This window comes from Anoplophora glabripennis, unplaced genomic scaffold (genome assembly GCF_000390285.2).
Source record: "Anoplophora glabripennis isolate ALB-LARVAE unplaced genomic scaffold, Agla_2.0 scaffold206, whole genome shotgun sequence".
Classification (NCBI taxonomy): domain Eukaryota; kingdom Metazoa; phylum Arthropoda; class Insecta; order Coleoptera; family Cerambycidae; genus Anoplophora; species Anoplophora glabripennis.
This window is the reverse complement of record NW_019416733.1, coordinates 110,377-130,018: the sequence shown is the minus strand read 5'-3', so window position 1 is coordinate 130,018 and position 19,642 is coordinate 110,377. Positions and strand designations below refer to the sequence as shown.

At 31.8% G+C, this 19,642-nt stretch overlaps 2 protein-coding genes across 3 annotated transcripts in view; both read left to right on the top strand.

The window, feature by feature from the left end:
* Positions 1-314: 314 nt before the first annotated feature.
* LOC108904703 (E3 ubiquitin-protein ligase synoviolin A) lies at positions 315-6,370 on the top strand. Its single transcript, XM_023455341.1, has 5 exons — positions 315-547; positions 602-694; positions 934-1,086; positions 1,149-2,081; positions 5,878-6,370. The coding sequence occupies exons 1-5, from the start codon at positions 419-421 to the stop codon at positions 6,253-6,255; spliced, it is 1,686 nt and encodes a 561-aa protein (XP_023311109.1). The 5' UTR covers positions 315-418; the 3' UTR covers positions 6,256-6,370.
* Positions 6,371-7,760: 1,390 nt separating this feature from the next.
* The window catches only part of LOC108904705 (adenylosuccinate synthetase), an 18,292-nt gene continuing 6,410 nt past the window's right edge, over positions 7,761-19,642 (top strand). Inside the window, exons 1-6 of one of the 2 annotated variants that reach the window (XM_018707349.1) lie at positions 7,761-7,829; positions 7,891-8,051; positions 10,921-11,023; positions 11,223-11,508; positions 16,566-16,771; positions 17,263-17,417. In XM_018707349.1, coding sequence (XP_018562865.1) covers positions 7,899-8,051; positions 10,921-11,023; positions 11,223-11,508; positions 16,566-16,771; positions 17,263-17,417 — 903 coding nt within the window. In that variant the 5' untranslated portion in view covers positions 7,761-7,829; positions 7,891-7,898. Of the gene's footprint in view, positions 8,052-10,920; positions 11,024-11,222; positions 11,509-16,565; positions 16,772-17,262; positions 17,418-19,642 lie in introns of both variants that reach the window. The other variant, XM_018707347.1, reaches the window with a different exon arrangement.

Genomic DNA, 19,642 nt, shown 5'->3' with positions numbered 1-19,642 from the left:
AAACCGTGATCATTGACCATTATCTGTGATTCTAGAGATAAACGCTAACTGAATATCGAATTAATTGAACATTGCCATAAAATCAATGGAAATAATACTGTGGCATTGATTGAAGTAAAACTCTACTTTCTACCATAACAATAGATAGGAAGAAGTGAAATCTCAATCAATTTAAAAAATAAAATTTGGTATATATAAAACGGGAAAAGAACGAAGTAGCCGCAATATCAGAATTTCGAAAGACACGTACAGCGGTTTTGATTGGATGATTGGACACGTAGCGATTTATAGTTGGCAGGTCTGTTCTGATTCTGGATGACATTAGTAAGAAAACCGAGCCGTCAAAATCTCCAAACAGAAACAAGTCGCTTTACTTAATACGTTGTAACTGTTTAGGTTTAAATTAAATTATGTAAAAATGAGATCTCTTAGTATATCTGTGTTAAGTTTAACTTTGACTTTTATAGTTATTGCAAATGCATACTATCAAAAGAAGCAATTCTATCCATCTGTTGTATATATTACAAAATCTAATCCAAGTATGGCTGTAAGTTATCTTTTTTAATCCAAATTGGACAGTATTTAAACAATTTACTTGCAGGTCATTTATATACAAGCTTTTATATGTGTGTGGATAAGTGGAAAGATCATGAGAAAAATATTCTTTGGTCAGTTACGTAGTACAGAATTCGAGGTGAGTACAAAAATAAGATTTTCTTTCACTGCAGCAATTAATATTAACAACTTATAAGTGTCAGAATAAGCTTTAATGAACTGAACTTATGACGAAGAAACATAATAACAATTGTTTGATATTTTTTTATTATGTTACCCATGGTTATCTTTTACTAAGAGCCACAAAGTTCCTTGTTTCATTAAACGGCATTTGTAAATAAAATTTCTGTTGAATATAGCATTAAAAACTTGTTTCAGCATTTAATGGAAAGGTCTTGGTACGCTGTAACAGAAACATGTTTAGCTTTTACAGTGTTTAGAGATGACTTTAATCCTAAATTTGTTGCATTATTTACCCTGCTACTTTTCCTCAAATCATTTCATTGGCTAGCCGAAGACAGAGTGGATTATGTAAGTAGTAATAAAATAAAGATTAGAAAGTCAATAACTGTTTTTTATTTTTTAATTTGTAGATGGAGAGGAGTCCAGTGATAAGTTGGTTATTCCATATAAGAGTCCTCTGTTTATTATTACTGCTAGGATCCATGGATTTGCATTTTATCCAACATGCTTATCAGTCAACATTATCAAAAGGGGCCTCTGTTCAGTTGGTGTTTGGATTTGAATATGCAATCCTATTGACAGTCGTTATTAACATCGCTATAAAATATGCATTGCACTCTGTAGATCTTAATAGCGAAACGCCTTGGGATAATAAAGCTGTGTTTCTATTGTATACCGAATTAGTAATGGGCTTGATCAAAGTGATATTTTACGTTGCTTTTGTTGCAATCATGGTCAGAATTTACACTTTACCGCTCTTTGCGTTCAGGCCCATGTACTATACGATAAGGAACTTCAAGAAAGCCTTCAGCGACGTAATATTATCGAGAAGAGCTATTCACAATATGAACACTCTGTACCCCGACGCGACCCCAGAAGAATTATTGGCGGCCGATAACGTTTGCATCATATGTCGCGAAGAAATGACGTCCGCTTCCAAAAAGTTACCCTGCAACCATATTTTCCACACTTCTTGTCTACGCTCGTGGTTCCAAAGGCAGCAAACGTGTCCCACCTGTCGACTCAATATCCTGCGAACCTCCACGAATAATAATAACAATGCTCGGCCGGCTCCAGAACAGAGACCCGCCCCTCCGAATCCGCAGAATGCTTTTGTGAATCCGTTCGTCATCGGCCCGAATCCGTTTGAGTTGTTCAATCAACCCAACTTGAGGAATCTTCCGCAAATGCCGGAGATGCCTAATCAGCAGCAACCCGCTGCAAACGCAGCAAGTTCTAGCACTACTACGCCACAGACCCAGTCAAATATGCCACCTTTACTTTTTCCCCATTTTCCGTTTATACCNAATAATGCTTCCAAACTGATTTCATTTTTTTTGTTTGTAAATTAAACTATTACATAGCTTCAGGTGCGAGTCTTGAATCTTAAAATTGGTGCAATTGATATTGCTATTGGTAGAAAATGATGAACGCACAATACACATTGCATTTAATGTGTCATCGCCTATACGATTCCTTTTCTTCGTTTTTATATCATTTATGACGGAAAATATACGCTCTGCATCCGCATTAGAATGAGGTAATGTTAAAATAATATGTGCCAATGCTCCTATATTTTTAAATTTATATGTTTCTGTAAAATCCCTGAAATTTGAAATTTTATCCCACATTTCGTCAAGGGAGAGGTTAGATAATTTTTTAATATCATTTTCATCAAAAGAATATGGTAAAGATCGCCATTCTAAGGCAATCGCTGAATAATCGAAATGTTCTTTATATCTTTCGGAAAGTAACGGAATGTCTTTCAATGTCATCCTGTTTCTTTCAAAGGCAACTTCGGGTTTCAGAAACTTCATTTCAGAGTATAAATTATTTAATAAAGGAAGTCGTACCAAAACCTCCTTAGCGAGAGTGATGTAGAACTCTAAAACATGTTTTCTAATATCGTTGGATACAGTTTCTGGCAGCGACTTCAGCATAGTTTCACACTCAGGCCCAGTATACACATTTTCCAATAGTAAGTAATTTTGAGGAATTAGTAAATTTGTAATACAACTGCCACTAAAACAGGTAGATAGTACATCACATTTTATAAAATTTTGGCATAACTCCAAAAATAATTTCATAGAAAGTTCTTGAAGGTCTTGTATCAACACTTTTTTAGATTGAAAAAGTGCATTAAATGTATTCATGTAATTTAAAACAAATTTTAAAAATAAAAAATAACTTCTGATACATTTGTCCTGTAATTGTCTCAGAATAGTCTCCGCTGCCAGAAGTTTATCCTCAAATACTGCCGCAGTAAAGAACACAATAAGTGCATCCCAATTTAATAAAATTCGACAAACACATTGATGCATAGATAACCATCTAGTGCTGGATAACTTCAATATTTTACGTTTCTCTTCGTGCAAAAATTCCTGAATTTCAGATAACTGATCGCATCGTTTTGAACTCCCAGAAATATATCCGTATATTTGTCGAATTAAGTCCTCGGGTCCTCTTGGCAACTGCTGGCATGCCTTACTTGCTACGATTGCAGCAGAGTGACAAATACACTTTAAAAGTAAGACATTGGGAACATCATCTCGTAAGTGAGAATAAAAAGAATTCATTTCACCGACCATGACATTTGCAGCATCTGATGCCATTCCTACAATATTTTTCAATGGAATTTCTTTGTCTTGTAGACATCTTTTAAAAGTGTTATATATATTTTTTGCAGAACCATTTCTTGCATTTATATGGCAAATTTCTAATAACTGTGTAACGATTTTTCTTGATTCATTTATGTAACGAACAATACACAACTGTTTGCTGGTACTGATATCTGTTGACTCATCACAAAGAATTGAAAATGTTTGCTAAAAGAAACAAATATAAGATAACTTTTAATTGACTTAGGTATTTTTAAAGTTCAGCTTACCTTTTGCAATATTTTAATTAAATCATTAATTTCCACTTTTGCTACAACATTAGTAATTAACCCAGTCCATTTCGTTCTTTTTAATTCTAGGTCTGTTACAATTTTGGAGTCAGTTACATTGCGCTCTATCAACTCCACTAAGTGGTCTACATTTTGCAACGCAATATTTTGTTCTGCAAAAAAAGTTGTAATTGCTAATTCCAAACAAAGAACATTGTTCCTATGTTCTATTGCCTTTTTACGTGCAGTCTCATTAACAGTAAAATCATTTAATTTTTTGTTCTGCTTAATTTTTGTAACATTTTTTAGATGACACTGGGATTCGGCATGTCTTTTTAATTGAGTTCTACCGCATGACATTATTTTGTTACAACATTCACATTTAAATTTCGTTTTGTCTGGGGTGGGTTTCAACCAACCTGAAAAATTTTTGTCTTGTAGCCATTTGTTACAAAATAGTTTTGGTTTTGTTTCATATATTTTTTTAGATGTGTGATTTCCATCATCACAGTCACTATCACTCGAATTCATTCTTTCTGAACTTTAATAACTTTGTTTTAACAATTAATTTCCTGAATTTTTTTTTTTTAACTTACTGCTTACTCATCACCAGAATATCTAACTTAGCGTTTTCTTACAAAACAAAATGAAAACAAACGTTAAAATTTGAAATCTGAAATCACGGAACGATAACAGACAATCACTGACGTATGATAGTCACGAAATAAAAGAATGGTAGAGAAACGAACGCTACCTTTGCCTCTGTTCAGGATCAAAGTTAATTTCATGGGCTATTTGGAAATAGCTTGTCACGACAACGAATCAAAGAACGTTTTACTGATCACTGATCAGTGATCATTAGTGATGGGACTACTCGAATGAAAATTATCGATTATATCGATTATGAAAATCTCTCGAGATATCTCTAGTGGTTATATAGAATCATTCGATTATTCGGATACGAATGACAGTGGCCACAGCGTTACTANTAATTAAACACTACACTCTACTATGCAAATACTTCGATTCCCATAAAAATGAATACTTCATGCAGAAAGCTGCAAAATTCTATCTACAAAACACCTCGTGAAATGACAAACTGAAAAGTAGAATGTAATAAAACGAAACAATGACATATTTAGCCATTTGTTTGTTTTCTGCCCACTTAAGGCCTTGTTATCATGTCACAAACTAAACAGTGTTTTAAAAAAATAGTAAATACTTTTTACTTAAAAATTTTAAGTGATTTTAAAAATTGTTTCAAATCCATAGATCAGTATTTTTATTTATGTTTTATTATGTACATTTTTAAAACGGGAAAAATATTTATTTTTTTGTTTTATTTATAGTTAATGCCTGTCCACATACAAATTTTGTTAATATTTAATAAATCGTGTAAAAAATATAAATGCTTCTACAACACTTGAATTTTTCCAATTAACAAAAAAATATAGTGACTTTCAAATAACATGTTGCAAAGCTACAATAAGCAAATCTTTACATTTGTTTTCGTTGTAGTCTCTCTCTGATACTCCATTAGTTTTATACAGTCTGTTGGGGTGCCTCAAGGATCCGTTTTAGGTATTTACTTTTCTTAATGTACGTAAATGATTTACCTACTTGTGAACCAAATAGTGATTAGTGATGTCATTTTATTTGCTGATGACACCACCATAGTTAATTGTAGTGACTGGAACGTTCAATCTTTTTTCCAAAACAATTGCCAACAAAAGTACTTTTAAAAATTGGTTTAATACAAATAAATTTACTTTAAACACTCGATCACTACATTTTTGTCTTTGTACCGTTCATGTGAAGCGTTCGATTCTTTAGCAAGAGTTAAATTCTTGGGGACAAGATAAAAGTACAATCACATGTACTTTTATCTTGTTTTTACCTTTATACATGTGTTTGTAACATTACTTTTATGGCTTGTGTAAGCATTTTATTATGTATTTAAACACCAGTAAATAATAATATGTAATAATAATAACAGGCAACAGTGATAAGCTCACACATGCAACCAAGTTTGGGAGCTGCCCAGTGACGGAGTAGACAAGATAGTCTATGTTCAGTTTAAAAAATAAATTATAATTCGACTGTTTATTTGATTTAAAAATTAATAATTTCCTGTTAGAATTTTGGACAACACGCACTATTCCTAAAAAACTGACTCCCTGCTTAAAGTTGCACCTGTTATAAACAATATCTATCACATTTCAGAATTGATTATTAATTCACTATTTCTACAGGTATTGCTTGATGCGGCAGTGATAATGATGCAACAGTATAATACAACGGCTACACTTTCTGCACGTGTGCCTCAAGGTGTTCCGCCTCAAGCACCCGAAACTAATCAGCCTCAAACGAATAATGCGACAAGCGCCAGTAATCACAATTCCAAAACTGTTTCAACTGATCTGCCTGCTTCTTTATATGAATCCCCAAAAGAGACGAAAAATTCCTCAGTCGCAACTACAAGCGACGGCGATTCTAAAAGTTCAACGGTAGATCCCTCATCTAAGCCATGTACTTCATCTGAACCGAGCGTGGACACAAACGAAGTTACTCCAGAAGAGGAAGTGAGGAGACGTAGATTACAAAGATTTCAGTTACAAAACGAGCATTAAAAAATTATATATTTCCAATATTTAAAGATAGAAATACGGCATTGATTTAAAACAGCATAAAGACTCTCTGTGAAAACTTATTCCACTGTTTTGTTTTATTAAACATATAAATTTATTCAGTGTTTATCTTAAAAATCCTAATGTTATTTTCTGTGGAATGTAAATCATTTCATGGTATAAGGCAAGGGTAAAGGGTATGGGAGTGTGGTATCTTAAAGTTGGTCACGATTTTTAATTTATAAGTTTGAACACGTTCAATTATTTTTTATCATGGTTTTTGGTTAGTTTTCCGTTCTGTCAATGTTGGTGCCACGTGTTTTTATATATACTCATCTAGATGTAATAGTCATAGGTTTAACAGGATATTTTCCTCAATAGTTGCTTTCCAATTGACTTTGGAAACTTTTTGCGTTCCAATAAGCTGGAATATTTTAGGGTTTCTGTTTTTCCCCTGCCCCGGGTCCCCTTACCTTTACGAACTTGTCTCGGAGGTATTCCAATTGTTTAAGGTTGGTGTATAAAAAAGAAGAACAGTAGAACACTTCACTTGTGCTATTGAGTATTGACTCGAAAAAGAATCATTCCATACGACAGCCGTTCCATGGTATGTGTAGCATGACACGGGTCGTGTGAAATTCAGCGAATACGCCTATCTATTTCTTTATTCATGCGACCCTAGAGCATATACTACTGGAAGCAGCGTGCCAGTGGCCGAAAGTGTAGCAGATGTTTAGAGAGAGAGAGAGAGGTATAGGAGTGTATTTGCTATCTCTCTCTAGCAGCACGCGATTGCATGTTGCTAGAGAGAGATAGCAAATATCCTCCTGTACCTCTTTCTCTCTAAACCTCTGCTACACTATCGGCCACTGAGACGCTGCCCCCCAGTAGTATATGCTCTAAAGTGTGCAAGTTTTGTCTATGGTGCAAGTGTAATTTTGTTTTTTCTTCAGGACACACTCATCTTTTGTTTAAGACAGTCAAAATTTCACAATTTCGCCCCTCTTCTTCAAATACATATAAAACACATTTATAAAACGTACCAAGGGAATTCAGCTCAACATCTAGTTATTTTCAATCTAAAGGATGAATTATTGCTGTCTGCTATGTGGTGTACGCGGGAGCAGAAATGGCCTCCTTGTCATGACGATACGACGCAAAACAGCTGGTTCGTTCGTCGGTTGTCTCACCTATGACACACTGATGAGAACTAATAAGTCTGTGCCTGGTGGGTTAAACTGATGAACGACCCTAGCTGTTGCATCTAATTGTTGCGAGTATAATTCAATGCCGGTAGGGGCGTATAGCCCTCGGAGTAGTTGTTTCTCGCAACACTGACAATTAAAACATTGTTTGTTATGTACCATCTTTGTTTGCATACATTAGCTCAAACTTATCAAACTTAGGAATACACGATAGCGCCACAAAAATNCAACACTAAACGTACCAAGGGAATTCAGCTCAACATCTAGTTATTTTCAATCTTTTAAATAATTCTACCTATGTGGCTGGCATCACTGTTTCCCACTCCCCGTGATCTGTGGACCATAACGTAATTGTCATATGTCATAAATTGGGTAATAATTGAGTTATATGCTTAATTGTTTAAATAAATGATTAATAATACTGTAACTGCAGTAAATGGAATGGATTCGATTATGGAATCACCTAGGAAAAGAATCCGTGCGAATACTGAGTCAAAGGTGACGGTGATTTTAGGGGCACAATGGGGCGATGAAGGCAAAGGAAAAGTTGTAGATATGTTAGCAGTTGACGCTGATGTCGTTTGCCGATGTCAGGTATGTACTTACTTTAATATATAAATTTCTATTTGATTTCATTACTATTATGATAAACGGAAATCCCACATCAATCAATGTCTATATACAGCATGGGGTCTTTTGGACAGTGTTTCAATTGTCTTTAAAGTTGTCGATAAAATCAACGCTGAGAGTTTAAAATATGAAACTCGGGACAAAGTATGATATTGTTGGCTATTCCACTGTAGAAAGTAGGAGTAACCCAAGTCGAGAAAGATTACATGTACAAAATTTTATTCTCATATGAACATTAAAATCAGCTGTATTGATGCAAATACCCAAATGTCATGAAATGTATATTTGGAATAAGCACCAAGGGGGGTAAGATTAATATAAATTAATGTGAATACCACACATATAAATATATATATTTTTTTTGGGACGTTAAAGAGTTTTACATCCTGTATTTTTTTGTTAAAGAGAAAACGGTAATTTACAATTTGCCGGTTCTTTTATAATAATTGGTTTCAATAATTGCCTAACAGTTAACCAATCATTCCTTTACAATGTTGAAAGTTCCAATTGAGTAATTATTCAGACTAGTCGGAGCATATCGGACTCGATTGTAAAATAATTACGTACATCGATATTAGGGATAACATTAGATATCAAATTTATTTATCCTAAATGTTGAAATTTCTCAAAAAACATTTTTACTAAAAAATTTTTTCCAATAAGATTCTTGAATGAATTTCTCGAAATAATATAAAATAACTATTAAATAACCAGTTACCGTTATGAAACTGAACTTCGTCATGATGCTTTTGTATGGAAAGTTCTAGCTACAAACCTAGAAAAAAAATCTAGATGCTGAATATAACTGGTTATTTAACATTCACATCCAATCTAGAAGGTACAAAACCGTTGTCACTCATTTTTTGTGCCGTTATAATTATAGTATACTTGTAGATCTAGTTTAGGCCATCATAAATATAAATATATAATATATAAATAGTACTTTTAAAAGTCGCCGTTGTTAAGTCTCAAAGGGTCAACAAATGAATTATTCATTTACCTCACATCGGCTGAAAATTTGCTGACCTTAGTAAATCGGCCATTTTTTATATATCATACCATCTTGCATATTGGCATATATAGGCTACATAATCCATATTCTTTCTAGATCTAGCAATTGTGCTTTTTTTATGAATTATTAACATTAGTTACAAATGAATTTTATATAAATCGACAACTGTTAGATATAGTTCTAATTTATAAAAAATTCCAGGAATGTCAGTTATGACTCAACTTTTAAACCAAGATTGCTTTCATGTTACACAAATAATATTGTCACGCTTACTATAGAAGCTACGTTGACCTTTAAAATACTAGAAATAACTAGTGAGAAAAATCCAGTAAGACACCGCTTAACGCGTAGGATACGTTCCATCAAAGTAGAGCGTAATGCGAAACAGCGCTAAACGAAGCTATCTTAACATGTAAATAATGGGGTTAGGGGAAGATGGATACAAAATTGGTTAGGTATTAAATTTAATAATTATGTTTTTTTTAATAAAAATAAAACCAAACATTTATTTCTTACAAAAATAAAAACAATATAAACGAATATTACTTATAAAAACAAATAAAATTCTAAGTCAGTCAGATCATTCAGTCTATTCTGTTTCCAATTTTCTGCCTTTTTGTCAAGAAGGCATCTAATGTAGTTTGCGTTTTCCTTTTGCGTTCTGTTAGAAGTTGTTGATAAGTGGATAAAGCATTTATATCACCCCGTCTAGCTTTTGAACTCCTGTCAAAATTTGGATCATTTTCAACAAATTGGTCCATAATTTCAGTTATAGTGGTCAAACTCCTTTTTACAAACGCCATCGAAAGTTTCTATACACTGTTTCGGATAGGTTATGTACGTATTTGGAAACCTAGCGCAGCGCACAATTTCGGGGAATCCCCGTAGCGCTGCGAGCAATTTTGGGGAATCCCCGAGTTGAAATAAAAGAGCGCTAAAGTGAAACAGTGCTAAATGAAACAGCGTTAAGCGGGGTCTTACTGTATATTATCTTCTCGGTCTACTCGCTTGGCTACTAAGAGGGCAAATAATATAAATATAAAGGGGCAAATCAGTTCATTTTAACATTTTATTAAACAAAATACATACTTACACCTCAGAGGGGTTACTTTAATGTGGAGGACAAAATGGTAATTTGGCTCCTGGCCATCGACTGACTCTCAAAGTGGCTCCAGACTGGCCCCAAACTGATCCCGATTCACCAAGTTTCCCGGGTTTAAATATTCTTTACAAAATGCTGAGTGCATTAGAATTAAACAACCCCTAGAAGAATCGGGAACAATGACTGAGTCAGTCCACCAGTTTATAGACAGAGATAAGACGTAGTGCAAGGGTCAGTTCAATATGCATTCAATTTGCAACTGAACACTTTTCGTTGTTTTTAAATCTATCGTGTAATATTGACATGTAATTGATTCTAATTATATTTATTAATTTTGTTCTATGAAATAAGTTAAATTAATATTTGTACCGAAGGTATTTTTGTAAAAATCTCCTAAAGAAATATGTGTCCAAATAAAGTAATGCCATATATCCATACACATTTATCTCAAAGTTCTGGCTATAGTTACAGGGTGATTATTTAAATTTTGAATATTACTCTTCCTCTCTATAAAATACTTGGAATAGACAATATTTTTTAAAAAGTTTTTAAGAAGGCTCCTCATATTAATGTAATATAACATTAATATTGAACTTCTGTGTTGTATTTCATCTCAATAAAACTTTTGACGTGTACCCAATTTTGATAATTATCTATTAATGGATTAAATTAAAATTGGTGAATTTTAATTAAATCTGCAACAATTCATTATTTTGCAGGGTGGGAACAATGCCGGTCACACCGTTGTTATTGATGGAGTTGAATTTGATTTCCATTTATTGCCTAGTGGAATCATACATCCTAAATGCAAATCTATCATAGGTAAGATTGCATAAACTTATCTGTTTTAATCATATTTTTAATTGTTTCGTTGAGTTACATAGAAATCTTCCAGAAATGTTTACCTCACTCTGTATATGTACTACATGTACACATACTCAGTAGGGATTCGCCTAGTTTTCAAAATTAATTATTATTTTGAAAATAAAGGAATGATATATAATTTGTATATTTTTTGCAGGAAATGGAGTCGTTATTCATTTACCCGGTATGTTCGATGAAATAGAAAAAAATGAAAAAAAAGGATTAGAGAACTGGGGTGACCGTTTGATTATTTCTGACAGGGCTCATCTTGTTTTTGATTTTCATCAACAGGTCGATGGGTTACAAGAACAAGAAAATAACCAGAAAGGCCAAGGACTAGGCACCACTAAAAAAGGCATCGGTCCGACCTATTCTTCAAAAGCGACCAGAAATGGAATTCGTGTGGGAGATCTTTTAGGAAGTTTTTCTCAGTTTCAAAAAAAGTAACATAAATTAATTTTCAATTACATATTGAATATTCTTCTGCCTACTTTGCTTAATATGTATTATAGCTTAATATGTACAGCAGCTTTTTTTATAGCAGTTACATTTTAATTCGCTTAACACTAATGCATATATTTTTTTATATGGATGACATATTAGTAACAAGTGTCCTGAAATGTTCAGCATTTTTGTTTGTCCAATTGGAAATTTAGTCTTACGAGGGTCGATCAATAAGTACCCGTGTTAGGAACGAAAAAACAAATTTTTCTCCTTTTCCTTTTCGGAAAAGGATCCTTTTGTCTTCAATCATCGATATCTTGGCGACGAATGGTCGTACACAAAATTGAAGGGCAGTTTCGAAAACTGGAATAAACTTCCTATAACATGTTGCCGCAACTTTTCGGAAAATTTTTTTTTTCATTTACACGAATTTTAAAAAACAGGAAAAAAAGGTAATTTATGGTTTTTTAGAAAATTGATGACTAAATTAGAAATATTCACGAAATGACCAATGTTAAGCATGACTTTTACAGTTCTATATACCCAGAAGAATCCTGTGAAGTTTCATCTTGATCTAGCGAACCGTTTCTTTGTTTCAAACAGTCAAACTTTTCAAAAAAAATGAAAGGATTACGCTTTTTGAGCTTAAACACTTCATAATCGTGATTAAAATGGAAAAAAAAATTTTTTGAGGTTTTCTCACATTTTTACCGCAAATAAAGTGTAAATTGATGAAAAAAAAAAAATTGTTTTCAAAGAAAAAGGGTAGTTTTGAAAAAACTCTTTTTTAAGTGATTACAGACTGCACAAAAATTAATTACAAAGTCTCAAAAAAAACGGTATGAACTTTAATTTTAATTTAATTAAAAGTTGATTAACAGAAGCATAGGACAAAAAAGTCGAATTGTGCTGGAAACAATTGGATTTTGTTTTCTTTAATGTCTGGAAGGTTTTTCAAAAAAAAAAAACAAAAACTTCGGACAATTTCAAAAATTTTTTCGAAAATTTGTCGTTTTTATTTTTTCACCAGTTTAAATGTTATTTGCGTAAAAAATGTGAGAACATTTTTTTGAGATTTTCTCACATTTTTACCGCAAATAAACCTTTAAATTGACGAAAAAAAAAGAATTTTTTTCGGAGAAGAAAATGGGTAGTTTTGAAAAAAACTGTTTTTTAAGTGATTACAGATGCACAAAAATTAATTAGAAATTTGTCTCAAAAAATGGTATGAATCGGAGTCGAAATCTGGTTTGGGTCATCAACTTTAATTTTAATTTAATTAAAAGTTGATGAATAGAAGCATAGGACGAAAAAGTCGAATCGTGCTGCAAACAATTGGATTTTGTTTTCTTCAATGTCTGGAAGGTTTTAAAAAAAAACAAAAACCAGAAAATTTCAAAAATTGTTTCGAATTTCGAAATTTTTTTGTTTTCACCAATTTAAACGTTATTTGCTGTAAAAATGTGAGAAAACCTAAAAAAAATTTTTTTTTTCCATTTTAATCATGATTATAGTGTTTAAGCTCAAAAAACGTGACCCTTTAGTTTTTTACAAGGTTTGACTGTTTGAAACAAAGAAACGGTTCGCTAGATCGAGATGAAACTTCACAGGGTTCTTCTGGGTATATAGAACTGTAAAAATTTTCTTAAATACCATAAATTACCCTTTTTTCCTGTTTTTTAAAATTCGTGTAAAAGATGAAAAAAAAATGTTTTCCGAAAAATTGCGGCAACATGTTATAGGAAGTTTATTCCAGTTTTCGAAACTGCCCTTCAATTTTCTGTGCGACCATTCGTCGCCGAGATATCGATGATTGAAGACAAAAGGATCCTTTTCCATTAAAAGTCTGATATTTCGATGAAAAATGGCTGTATCGAAATTTAAAAAAAATTAAATTGAAGCTGAATAAACAAGCTATCTGGTCCATGCAATGACAACTGAAAAAAAAATTTTTTTGTTGCGATATTTCCTAGAATTGCATGGTAACCGTAGCTCCTAAAAAATTTCGACCGAAAGATCTAAAAACTAGAATCTTAAAGCTGCAAAATACTATTTTTTTTAATTCCCGATACGACCATCTTTCACCTAAATACAGTCTGTCAAAAATCACGGAAAAATTTCGGAAATAATTCTTTTGACCCTTTAATTGTTTGCATTAGTGTATGTGGAAAACGAGTGTGTAAAATGTCACAAACAGTTCGAGAAACATGCAGAGGAGCACTGTCGTGTATGAAAACCATGCTTGTACGAATATGTAATGGAACGGCATCTAATAAATTAGGCACGGTATTTGTTAACAAACTCTAAACATGCAGCACCATGTAAGAGAGGAGGTAACACTTGCACTAAATAAGTTATAACTCGATAACCTCGCACCACATATTCCCTGAAAATCGTTGGACACGTTGGGTTCATTGCCTGCACTGTGCAAATAACCACACTGGACTTGACGTAACTACTGCATTGTAAAAAGTTGATGAATTGATTAAGTGGGACAACACATTGTTGGCCTAAGTTTCGTATATAATAATTCTCGAATAATTTTCTGCAATACATGCCACTCTAGATCACAGGTTGCTTAATGTTTATTGTTTATTTTCGTGGCATCCATTATCTTTTCGGAGGAACCCACATATTTAAAAAATGCTCTGTATTTATTAGTACAAGATTACTGGATTATGTACTAATTAGTTGTAATAAAAAAGACTAAAATAATTTAAAGGCAAATTTATAACAGTGCAATAAAAGTACTAAAGAAATTTTAAGTAAAATCTTCAGTACTTCGTCGCTATTAATATAGAAATCATAAGTTTCATGACGGTTCATTAAATGCATATTTTTAGATTCAGTTGAATTCTTCCTCTGTTCAAAACAAGTTAAAGATGTACCATATCGTCTAAAGATCTAGAGCTTATTATGGTGGATGAAAAGTTTTTTTTTATTCTTAGGAAATTACTTTACTAGTGCTTTGAAATATAGCAAGAGGCCGCATGGTGCCATGTCTTAACTTAGGTTGTAGATATAGAGTATTCAGAAAAACTAATCAGCTGTGAAAATGAATGCTTTTAGGCTTATTATGTGCGATGGTAAGTTTTTGATCGTATTTTTGGAAATTATAATTTTATTACGATGCAAAGTCAATCATTAAAGAATTGGGTTTGGGGTGTTTGTTCTAAAATAATTCTAAGCAAATTTTAACTGTAAATTGTATTGTTGTCTGTTGTTGAAAAGCTGGTACTAATTTTTGTGTAGTCGTTAAATTGAAATAAAAGCAAAAAGTATTTGAATATCAGTGGTAAAACATACGAAAATAAGAAGCTGAATAGTAATATTATCTATAATAGTGCTCAAACAGAAATAGTTGACATATGGGGGCATTCTACGCCAGATCGACCACTTTTAAACCTGACCCCTTTCGATTTGGCTGAAACTTTTTTATTATTTTCTACCCCATTGAAAACCTCTGAATTTTTTCACCCAACTCAACAAAACTTAAGAATTTTTGAAAAAAATAGCTTTTTTTAAAATAACCATAACTTTTTCAAAAATTGAGTTATCGGGACGTTTTTATTTTTCAAAATTTTTATTTTTAAATGTACTTTTTGAAAAAAAATTTAGATCAAAATTATCTGGACCTATCATCACTGTTTTTTTTTCAATTTTTAAAAAAAAAACGAGTTTCTCGGTTCCCATTTTTGAAAATTTTATTTTTTCTTATAAAAAACTGACATTTTTTATAAATCCTCAAATTTTTTCAGTGGTATTTTTTTGTTTCCTATATTTTTTATTGATTGAAAATTTTTTTTTTCAAATTTAGCTTATTTCAACCACTTGAAAATTTTTGAAAATGAAAAAATTTATGCCATGCAGCGATTAATGACAATTTCAAAAAGTCAAAAGAGGATGGTTTCAAAAAGATTTATGATAACTTTTTTTTCATTCTTTGTTTTTGGATGTAATTTTCGAAAAAAAAAATACAAAAAAATTATTCAAAACTATCTATTTTTTCTTTACTTTAAAAAAAAAAATCAAAATTTTTTTCATGTTTACCACTTTCGATTATTTCTTTCATATATTTTTTTTCGATTTTGGGATTCTATATACATTTTAAAAATTTTTCAAAATGGCGTTGAGAATAAGCTAAATTTCAAAAAAAAAATTTTCAATCAATAAAAAAAATAGAAGACGAAAAAACACCATTGAAAAAAATTTGAGGATTTATAAAAAATGTCAGTTTTTTTATAAGAAAAAAAAAATTTCAAAAATGGTAAATCTTGAAATTTTCGTTTTTTTTTTTCGAAAATTGAAAAAAAAAAGATAGGTCCAAATAATTTTGATATATTTTTTTTTTCAAAGAGTACATTTAAAAACAGAAATTAAAAAACGGCTATTTTTTCAAAAATTCATCTTTTTTTGAGTTGGGTGAAAAAAATTGAAAAAATTCTCAGGTTTTCAATGGGGTAGAAAACAATAAAAAAGTTTGAGCCAAATCAAAAGGGATTAGGGTTAAAAGTGGTCAATTTGGCGTGGAATGCCCCATATACATTATTACTGGTATATTTTAATCTGACAAAAAGTGAAAGAAAAGGAATATTCATTTTAGAACCCCTTTGTAATATACAGGGTGTCAAAATTAAATTTTTATTAATAACTGCACATACTTTTACCTTACACCGACGCTTCTTTTGTCTTTTGAGAGGAAAAAAATGGAAGTGTGAATGGAGGAAACAAAATAAAGCGAAAATATGAGAGTTAAAGTAAATACATGTTTTATTAACTTTTCTGCACGTGTTTATGGTTTGAGGATATTGAGGATAGTATTATGTCCATTGGTTATGAAAAAATGTATTTTGCACATACATATACAACCCGGTTTGAGATCGCACCATAGAGAACTCCATTTTAATTTTTTTATTTCAAATTTCATTTCAATTTTTTCAATATGAAAGTTTTCCTAAAAGAATGGTGTGAATCCCATGCCTCATTATCAAAATATCGCCACTTTAATTTTTGCCAGCTTCCACTGATAATAAGAAGATGTCAAAAATCTTTCTAGGTTTCAAGATTTGGCTAATATGTACCAGAGAATGTTTCCAACGTTAAGAGTTGATGTTGAAAAGGAGCTGATAAGGTATAAGGGATATGCAGAGAAAATTAAACCGTACGTTCGCGATACAGTTTCCTTTCTTGACAAAGCTATTAAGGAAGGGAGAAAAGTACTTGTGGAAGGAGCTAATGCTGCTATGTTAGATATAGATTTCGGTGAGTATATTTTTAATATTCTTCATTCTTTTGATGTCAGTATATACTTTCACTTTTCGTCTAGCCTCTCGTGTCTCTTTTATTTGCAATTTAAGGAGGATCGAGTGCTACGACAGAGTGCTTCGTATTATTGAGATATATTATTTTTGCAATGCAAAACCAAATTCTGTGAATTATTTATCGATTTGTTTTTGTTTTTAATTAATGCCAAAAATTTTAATGTTTAACATAGGTTCTTATGAGTAATGCTATGATGCATACCCTTATAATCGAATTACGGGTGAAAAAATGCAAATAGTAAGACTGAAAAAATATAGACATTTACTTGAGTCATTAATTAATAGATGAGAGAAAGAAAAAAAGTAGGTTACTGTACATTTCACAGAGAAATAAATTATCAAACTTGTATTGTTGTCTGTTGTAACCCCAGTCTGCTCGTAGGCATAACACTTTAAAACTGATGCCTTCCTAAAACGACTAATCGTTTCTAGGTACATACCCATATGTGACGTCTTCCAACTGCAGCGTGGGTGGTGTATGTACCGGGCTTGGCATTTCACCACATAGAATTGGTGAAGTAATTGGAGTCGTCAAAGCGTATACAACTAGAGTCGGCGACGGGCCATTTCCCACTGAACTTCATGATGTAAGTCAAAAAATTTTTAGCAAGACTTGCCTTGGTTCAAAATAAGTGCTTATTAAACTTCATATATATCATTTACAATTTAAGAATTTTAAAGATATTGATCTGAAATATATAAAAGCATAGGAGATATTTCCTCTTCTGATTAGATTTAAAATAAAACCTTTTTATCGTCAATAAATAACCATTATTTTAATAGTTCATGACATTATTACGACACCATACAAGATATATACGGTCTGTTTGTGAAACCAATCGTGGGTCATTCACATTTGTGTGAGGCAAGGAAAAGTTTTCGCCTGGAATAATTTCTCACTGAAATATTGAAACGGGGTTAATTTTGGCTGTGAAGGGAGCACACATTTTTTCTAAATTATGTCACGACAGGTGGATTGATATTATAGTTCACCTAAACTACGTAGATGTTAGAAGTCGTTGTCACTGAGATTCATAAACTAAACATAGTGCTTTAAAAAGATATTAAACTGGAATATATTTCCAAACATCGACTTGAAATGATTTTAACCAATATTTCAAATCAGATCAGCGAATGTTTTTATTTAATTTTTTATCATGTACATTTTAGAAAGCAGCAATAGTAATTATTTTAAAACATAACATTTCAGATTAGCGTTCTGGGGAATACATACTTATAGGCTATTGATTATGTCATATGGTATAGAACTACAACGTTGATGGGTTTTTATTGCATGAATCGTTCAAATAGTTATTTAGAATGAAAAAACCGTGGAGTGCTATTAAATTAGAAGGTGGAAATTGGAGATAAGGGTGAAAATGCACCCCTTTCAGTTTTTTAATTGAAAACGAAGCAAAATTTCGGTATAGTTCATAGGAAAAATTATTTAGAGAATTGAATTTTCCATCAAAATAGCTTATTTAAAAAATTTAAAAGGAAAATTTTATGCAAAATAATCGTTAATAAACAATTTGAAAAAAAGCAAAATATTGGATTTTCTGATTTTTTTTTTACTTTTTTGCCTCTAGTTTTTCTTTTAGTAAATATAGATATAGGCATTGCTTCATAGAAAAAAAGTAGATAAAATTTCCTTCAAAACGAGGTTATAGAGTATTTTTGGTTGGAAAATTGACTGATATATGGCCGCTCAAACTTAGCCAATTTTTCAATTTTCGTCGCATTTATCCTTATACGTTTTAATTCTTATTTTTTGCAAGAAAGGAAGTACTCGTTGAAGGATTTTCATCACATGACTTGTTCGAAGGGTCATTAAAAATGAAAAAACCGCGGAATGGCTTTTTTATAGGGTTGAAATTGAAGAATTTTTTTATATATAGCAGGAATACGAAGCAAAATTTCGGTAGGTATAGTTCATAGGAAAAAAAAATCCAAATTTTGATTTTTGAGGTGGGAAGTAGCTGTACATATACAGGGTGACATAGAAAAAAGTACATTGCATAGTGTCATAGAATAGGGGACACTAAAACAAGAAAAAAAGTTCCTATGAACATGGGTCCGCAAGGCCTTCGGTTAAAGGATACGGGGTGTTGAATTTTAATTTTTTTTATTTGCAAAAACAATGATAAATACTTCAACAATTAAATTTTAATGGTATGATGAAAAATATGATTAATTAAAACAAAACATTAAGTTTTTAGAAGATGTTCAAATTGTTGCCCTTGTACTTCAATACATTTTTCCATTCTTCTTCTTAATGATTGACGGCATCTTTGAAATATTCCTAGGTTATTATGAAATCTATCTGCCGATTCCATAATTCTTATCCATAATTGTTCTTCGTTATGTATTTCTACAGCATAAACTTCATTTTTCATAAATCATACCACATTTTATCCATTTCTTGCGTCTCTGGCTAAAGAAATTCAAAAAAAAAACCCAAACAAAAATAAAATTCAACACCCCGTATCTTTTAACCCAAGGGTCGGCAACTAGCGGACCGCGGTCCAGGTCCGGACCGCGGAAGGTAAAATACTGGACCGCCAAAATTTTTTTGAAAATATAAATTACTCAAATAAATGATTTAAAAAATGTTTTTTTACATTTAAGTGCCAACCTTATCATTTCTTCTAGTATTTTACAATTATGTGTGTTTTGAGTTCTTAATGGTTAGTAAGCAGATTAAATTTGAGTTCAAATGAAAATTTGTAAGAAATATGAATTTTTTTTCTGGACCTCGTTAAAAATTTTTAAAAGTATCCGGACCCCACCTAAAATTACTTGCCGACCCCTG